This window comes from Eriocheir sinensis, chromosome 60 (assembly GCF_024679095.1).
Source record: "Eriocheir sinensis breed Jianghai 21 chromosome 60, ASM2467909v1, whole genome shotgun sequence".
NCBI lineage: Eukaryota > Metazoa > Arthropoda > Malacostraca > Decapoda > Varunidae > Eriocheir > Eriocheir sinensis.
In genome coordinates this window covers 2763680-2771179 of record NC_066568.1, presented here as the reverse complement: position 1 = coordinate 2771179, position 7500 = coordinate 2763680, and the positions used below count along the sequence as shown (strand labels likewise).

At 47.4% G+C, this 7500-nt stretch overlaps 1 protein-coding gene across 1 annotated transcript in view; it reads right to left on the bottom strand.

The window, feature by feature from the left end:
- Positions 1 to 241: 241 nt before the first annotated feature.
- LOC126985607 (anoctamin-10-like) overlaps positions 242 to 7500 on the bottom strand; it is a gene marked incomplete at its 5' end in the record, with an annotated part of 32909 nt that continues 25650 nt past the window's right edge. Inside the window, 3 exons of the mRNA XM_050840761.1 lie at positions 242 to 4582; positions 6536 to 6784; positions 7216 to 7407. Coding sequence (XP_050696718.1) covers positions 4427 to 4582; positions 6536 to 6784; positions 7216 to 7407 — 597 coding nt within the window. The remainder of the gene's footprint in view (positions 4583 to 6535; positions 6785 to 7215; positions 7408 to 7500) is intronic.

Sequence of the window (7500 nt, the reverse complement as noted above, 5' to 3'; positions counted from 1 at the left end):
CTCCTCCCTCTTTTCATTCAATACTAGTACTTTTCTCACCATTCCTCTCCTCCCTTTCTTTCTTCTCTTCTTTCCTCCTCATTTTCTTCTTTTCTTTCTTCAGTTTCTTTGCTCCCTTCCTTCCTGTGTCCTTCCTTTCCTCCTCTTCTTCCTATTTTTTCTTCCTTTTCTTCCTTCCTTCCTCTAATTCAGCTTTCCCTGTCTTCTAATATTCTTTTCTTCGTAAATTAACAAAGGAAAGAGAGAGAGAGAGAGAGAGAGAGAGAGAGAGAGAGAGAGAGAGAGAGAGAGAGAGAGAGAGAGAAGCACTGCTCGCATTCTATAACACTTACATAAGCCGAGAAAACAAGACAAACAAACAAACAAACAAACAAACAATGTAATTATTTATACCTTTTCGTTCCTAAATATTGAAGTAAACACACACACACACACACACACATTTACAAACACACACACACACACACATACACACACACACACACACACATTTACAAACACACACACACACACACAAAAAAAAAAAAAATAATAATCAATAAAAAGCATATTTGCAAACTAAGAAAGATATAGATAGAAATAGATAGATAGATAGATAGATAGATAGATAAAGAAAGAAAGGAAAATACTGAGGCAAAAATGTTATCTTAAATTACATCGTTTTTCCCTTCACACACAACAAATTCCTCTCTAAATGTTTTCCCTGTTTTTAATTTGAAGCTGGTGATGGCAGTGGTGGCGATGATGGTGGTGGTGGTAGTAGTAGTAGTAGTAGTAGTAGTAGTAGTAGTAGTATAAGAAGCAGAATTCAAAGCAGACAGACATCAACGTAACACACACACACACACACACACACACACACACACACACACACACACACACACACACACACACACCAGATCACAACCTATGTTCTCTAATGACTGGTAGCGAAGAAGCCAGACTAACGTATTACACTCTTATTAGCAAAAAAAAAAAAAAAAACCTTTCCCTTCCACCAATAAGAGTTAACCTTTTAGAGGAGGAGGAGGAGGAGGAGGAGGAGGAGGAGGAGGAGGAAGAAGTGTAATATCAAAGAACTGCATGTGAAGGGGACAAGTTTTTTTCTTTGGGGGGGGGACGTCAAATGAGCTTCCAAAAGATAGTATTCAGATATATTCGGACTAGGTAAAGGGGGGGGGGGGGTCGGAGGTGGGGGGGGGGGGGCAGGTGGGGTGAAAGGGAATAGCTCAATACCCAAGCCTTAGTAACCTATCAAGAGGGGAGGGGGAGAGGAAGGTAAGAAAGGAAAAGGGGGTGAGGGGAGAATATTTATTAGGTTTTAGGTAACCAGAGACCAGGGTTCGATTCTCCTGAAATGACGAATGACTAAGGACCCACATTCTCACACGTTTCTGGGCTCACTCACCCTTAGTTTAACCCGGTAGCTGCGGGGATCATGTTTCTTAAAGGTCCCTCTAAGCGAGAAAAATGAGAAAAAATCATCACTCACACAAACCATTTCATAATATATATCAACGCATTTGTGATCAGTTTATGTATCCTCTATTTTTGGGGGTTTATACCATGGCAAAAATCTGGCCCGTCGTTGGTACCAGGTTAATAAGACCCGAAATTGACCTGTCTTTCGGCCACTGTTTACTTTTGTCTGTTGTGGGAGCGGTGAGTAGCGGGCTTTTTTTTTCTTCTTCTACATTCTTTTTGTTGCCCTTGAACCGTCTCCTTTGTTGTAAAAAAAAAAAAAAAAAAAAAAAAAAAAGCATTTGAGGTGGTTGTGTGTGTTTCCATGAGAAGAGTTATGCGCCTGGTGATAGTGTGACAAGGCTTCTGCCCCATGAACGTGAAGAAGCACTCATGGGAACCCGGCTAACTTACTTTATGGCGTTTAGTAAGAGTTAATGTGCAAGTCAAAAGCGTCTGAGAATTCGGGTCCAAAGTAACAAGAGTCAAGGAAGGCAAGGAGGACAAACGAAGGTGGAAAATACATGAATACTTTAACAGATCATAATTGGGGTTACCTGGGACAAGAGGAGGAAAGAGCATTAACAATTGACTAGATAAACAGGCTGTAAGTTATGTCCTTATGCTCATATCACAAGCTCTCCTTTCCTAAGCCATTCCCTTGCGCCCATATCACAAGCTCCCTTATCCCCACATTGCAAGTTCTCCCTTCGTTGGCCATTCCCTTACGCCCATATCACAAGCTCTCCCTTCCTTGACCATTCCCTTATGCCGATATCACAGGCTCTCTCTTCCTCGGCCATTCCCTTACGCCCATATCACAAGCTCTCCCTTCCTAGACCATTCCCTTACGCCCATATCACAAGTTCTCCCTTCCTAGGTCATTCCCTTACGCCGATATCACAGGCTCTCTCTTCCTCGGCCATTCCCTTACGCCCATATCACAGGCTCTCCCTTCCTAGGCCATTCCCTTACGCCCATATCACAGGCTCTCTCTTCCTCGGCCATTCCCTTGAGATCAGTTCCAGCAATATCAGCCAACCGGACGCCGTTCCCTATGAGCCTTCCATGATCCGCTTCTACGAGTTAATGATTACACCCAATTAATAATAGTATGGCCTTAATATGGTCAGGAAAAGGGTAACGTGAAGTGGTGTGTGGAATTCAACGAGGGCGAGAAACTTCAGAAGCTGGGGTTGGTTTTTGAGTTGGTAGTGACTGACATCTCGTAGGGAGGAGGAGCTTGTGGTATGGGCAGAAATCCGCAAGTCTGGGCAGATATCACACGGACACATGACTTCGTAGGGTCGAGTATTAAGGTTAGATATATGACTAGAATATATTTAGAGTTTAGTCTGCGGATGACGGTACACCCTTAGAGCTTAGACCTGGGATATGTTACACCTTTGTCCCTAGTGGAGGAGGACCTGGGATATGTTACACCTTTGTCCCTAGTGGAGGAGGACATCACCCTTAGACACTAGTTAGGGACAGACCTTACAATCTTGTGGCCATAGTGGGAAACATCATTGTGACCGTAGACTGGGAACACCTTAGATTCCTGACTTTAGCTTCGGAAGACCTTAGATTCTTGTGACCTTCGACTGGGGAGGATCTTAGTATATTAAGGTCTTAGTTGGGGTAGCTCTTAGATCATTGTGACCTTAGATTAGTTTCTTGTGACCGTTGTTTGGGGATGACCTTTGATACTTGTGACCTTAGATTGGGAAAGATCTTAGATGATTGTGACCTTCGATTGGGGAAGATCTTAGTGTGGGGAACATCTTAGATTGGAGAATACCTTCCACTGGGGAATATCTTAGATCAGGAAATCCTTTTACTTGGGGAAATCCTTTACTTGATGGATACCGTTATCTGGGGAATACCTGAACTTGGGGAATACCGTTGTTTGGGTAAGATCTTCGTTTGGGAAATATCTTCGTTTGGGGAATAACTTCGATTAGGGAATAGCTTCGATTCTTATAACCCTAGTTTAGGGAAGACACATTTCTCTTTGCAGGAGGAGAAGGAAGTGGGAGAGGAGGAAGAAGCAGAGGAGGAGGTCGAAGATATACATACACATGACCCGAACATGACTAGAACGTGACTCAAACATGACTAGAAATTGACTAGAATATCCTTGTAACCCGTGATGGGAAGACACTCAGCGAGGAGGGACTGGTGGAAAGTCAAAAAGGGAAAAGCTAGTATGGGGTCTAATTGCAGTCCCTCGGCACCCTTTTCATGGTCTAGCAAACCCTGCACACCTACGTATATCGCCTTGTTGGACTGGATGAAGGGCAGTTTAGGCTGGTTCAGGGACAGTTTGGGTTATATGACCGCTAACTGGGCTGGTTCAGGGACATTGCAGGCTATTCAGATGCTGCCTGGCCTGGGTAAGTGACATTTTGAACTACCTCGACGATAATCAGGCTGGTTGAGGGATACTTTGAACCACCGTTGCCAGGTTATCGTACTCAAGAGCCGCGTATTTACCGGTTTTTGGCCACCAACTGTTGCCAAGAAGCACCAATAAGTAACCATTTAAACGAGAACCATATGTGAAGGCAGTTGTTTGGGTGATGAAAGCAGTTTTTGGGTCGGAAATCGGCAAACAAAAGAGGCGGAGTACGACGACCTGGCAACGTTGCTTTGAACTATCTGAACACTTGTTGGACTGGTTGAGGGACACTTTAGAGCGGTTATGTGGGCGGCGTTTTAAGTGTGTGGGGGCTAATCTGGTGACACTTTGGGTTATCTGACCGCTACTTGGGCTAATTGAGGGACACTTTGGGCTATCTGACCGCTACTTGGGCTAATTGGGGGACACTTTAGGGCGGTTATGTGGGCAGCGTTTGGACAGTGTGGGGGCTAATCTGGTGACACTTTGGGCTATCTGACCGCTACTTGGGCTAATCGAGGGACACTTTGGGCTAGTTGGGCAGTGCATGTGCGTCGGGCGTGGCTAGTAGTCCCGGTAGTCCCCCCTGGGCGGCGTGCGGTGCCGGAGGCCGCCGTTCTGGGCCACGGGCGTGGTGCCGCGGGAGCGCGAGCCGGAGCGGGGCACGCCGTGGACACTCCGGAAGCGGCGGGAGAGGTGCCGACGGGTCTTCTTGCCACGCTGGGGGGGGGCGGACAACGGGAGGGGATTGTGGAAGGTGAGATGGGGAAGGAAATGGGTGGATGAAATGGGTGTGGTAATCGGGGGTTGTGGGGGGCGGATGTGGGGGGGAGCGGGGAAGGGGATAGTGGATTTTGGAGGGGCGATATGGGGAAGGAAATAGGTGGATGAAATGGTGGGGGAGAAGGGGGAGGGGATTGTGGAGTGTGGAGGGGCGAGATGGGTGAGGAAATGGGTGGATGAAATGGGGGGGGGGAGAAGGGGGTAGTGGGGGACGGATGTGTGGGGGGTGAGGAGGGGTGGAAGAGGTGGTTATGGCAGGGTGGAAAAGGGAACGAGGATGTGGAAGGCGATGTGGATGTGTGGATGAGAGGAGAGGAAAGAGGAATAAAGGAATGGAGGAAAAGGGAGTAAAGGAAGGGAGATGGAGAGAAGATAAAGAGAAGAGAGAGAGAGAGAGAGAGAGAGAGAGAGAGAGAGAGAGAGAGAGAGAGAGAGAGAGAGAGAGAGAGAGAGAGAGAGAGAGAGAGAGAGAGAATGAGGTGAAGGGAAGGAGGAAAGGAGACAAAATGGGAGGAAGGGGGAGGAGGAAAACATGGAGGAAAACAGGAGGAGGGAGAAGGGAGGAAGGAGGAAAATGGAGAGATTGGAGGAAAGAAGAGAGGGAGAGGGAAAAAATAAATATACAATTAGACAAGAATAACATCAACAACAAAAAATTTATGACCTAATTTATCAGCAAATAATTAGAGATAAAAGAGAGAGAGAGAGAGAGAGAGAGAGAGAGAGAGAGAGAGAGAGAGAGAGAGAGAGAGAGAGAGAGAGAGAGAGAGAGAGAGAGAGAGAGAGAGAGAGAGAGAGAGAGAGAGAGAGAGAGAAACTAATACTTATACTACCATTACTACTACTACTACTACTACTACTACTACTACTACAAGCAAATAATACAATAACCTAATCTATTTTCCCTTATATAATTTCGAAAGCCAATATTTTTTCCTTCATCCATTCTCCTCAATCTATTTTTCTTTTTTTTTTTCTTTTATTTATCTACGAATTTTCTGACGTTATAATATCATTTCACAACCTTCAGCTCTTTTTTTCCTTTCCTTTCCTTTCCTTCGTTAATTACTTTGTGTTTTTTTCTTTTCTTCTTTCATCTCTTTTCTTCTTTCTTTCATTTTCTCATTTTCTTTTCATTTTCTCTCCATTTTCTTTATTCCTTCATTCTTTCATTCTTCTTTCTTTTCCTTCGTTTTATTTCATTCTTCCCTTCGTCTCCATTTCTTTCCCTTCTTCCTCTTTTCTCATTCTCTCTCTATTCCCCTCATTCGTCTATTCCTCCATTCTCTCTCTCTTCCTTTCCTCTAACTTTTCTTCTTTTCATTTCATTCTTTACCTTCCCTTTGTCTCCATTTCTCTCCCTTCTTCCACTTTCTCATTCTCTCTCCACTCCATTCGTCCATTCCTCCATTCTCTCTCTCCCCTTTCTCTAACTTTCCTTCTTTTCATTTAATTCTTTACCTTCATTTCCCTTCAATCCTCCCCTTTTCCCACTCCCTACATGTCCCTCCCTTTTCTCCCTTCCCTTTCTCACCTCCCTTTCTCCCACACATCCTCCCTTTCCCTCTCCCTTCCCCTTCCTACATATCCTCCCCTTTCTCACCCACACACTCTTTCTCCCTATCCCTTCCCTGTCCCACTTTCCTTTCTCACCCTCCCTTTCTCCCACACATCCTCCCTTTCCCTCTCCCTTACCCTTCCCACATACCTTTCCTTTCCCATCCCAAACACACCCTATATCTCCACTCTTCCCTTTCACCCATTTTATCAGAAGCTTACCACCCCCGACCCCCCCCCACACACACCCCCCAGTCCCCGCTCTCCCCTTTTCTTTCCCCACCCAACCCACCCCCCTTCACCCCACAAACACACCCCTCATCACCCCCCTACCACATTCCGCAGGGCCAGTTTCGCTTGATAGGACACCTTCTCCAGGGCCTGACGCACCCACGCCGGCTGGTTCGGCACCACCCACATGAGGCACATCTTGGCGGCCAGGATGAGGTGCTCCAAGAGGACGAAGAGAAGCACCCATTCCACGGGGGAAGCGCTGGGGGCCAGGGGGCGCACGCGGGGGGACAGGCAGAGCAGGGCGCAGTTCGTCATTACAGCCATGGCCCCCAGCAACTCGAAGGCGCCCTGGAGTGGGGTAGTAGTAAAAAGTAGCAATGTTATACTGTGCCTCCAAGAAACCACTACTAGCCAAAAAGCTGGCCCAGGACCTCCGCGGCGAACGGGGGGAGAAGGGGGGTTGGGGGGGAGGAGGCAACAGCACGCGGCGAACTGGGGGAGGGGTGGGGGGTGAGAGGCAAGGCAAAGTACGCGGCGAACTGGGGGGGAGGGGGGGAAGGGGGGGGAGGGGGTGGGGGTGGTGATAGTGGTTGGCAGTGATGGTAAATGGTGTTCAGTGGAGTTGTTGTTATTGGTGGTGATGGTGGTGATGAAGGTGGTGGTGGTGGTGATGAAAGGTGGGTGATGATGATGGTGAGTGATGAAATAAACAGGTAAAATAACCCCGAAGAACAGAGTGACATTTCAAACTCTCCCTTCCCTTCACCCTTGCCCCTCACCTGCCAGACCCCGATGGAGGCCACCTTCTTGACCCTGGGCCGGCGGAACACGCGGCACAGCTTGAAGGCGTCGGTCTTCAGCTCCAGGATGTTGTTGAGCACCGCCCAGAAGGCCGCCATGGGGTACACGGAGGAGAACAGGAACACGTACCCGAACTGCAGGAACATCTCCAGGTAGTCCTCGTAGCAGTCCTGGGGGGGGGGAGAGAGAGAGAGAGAGTGAGAGGAAGGTAAGAAGGGGAGAAGAAACCAGGTTGGGAAGGCGGTGGTTGAGTGGTCAGCGTG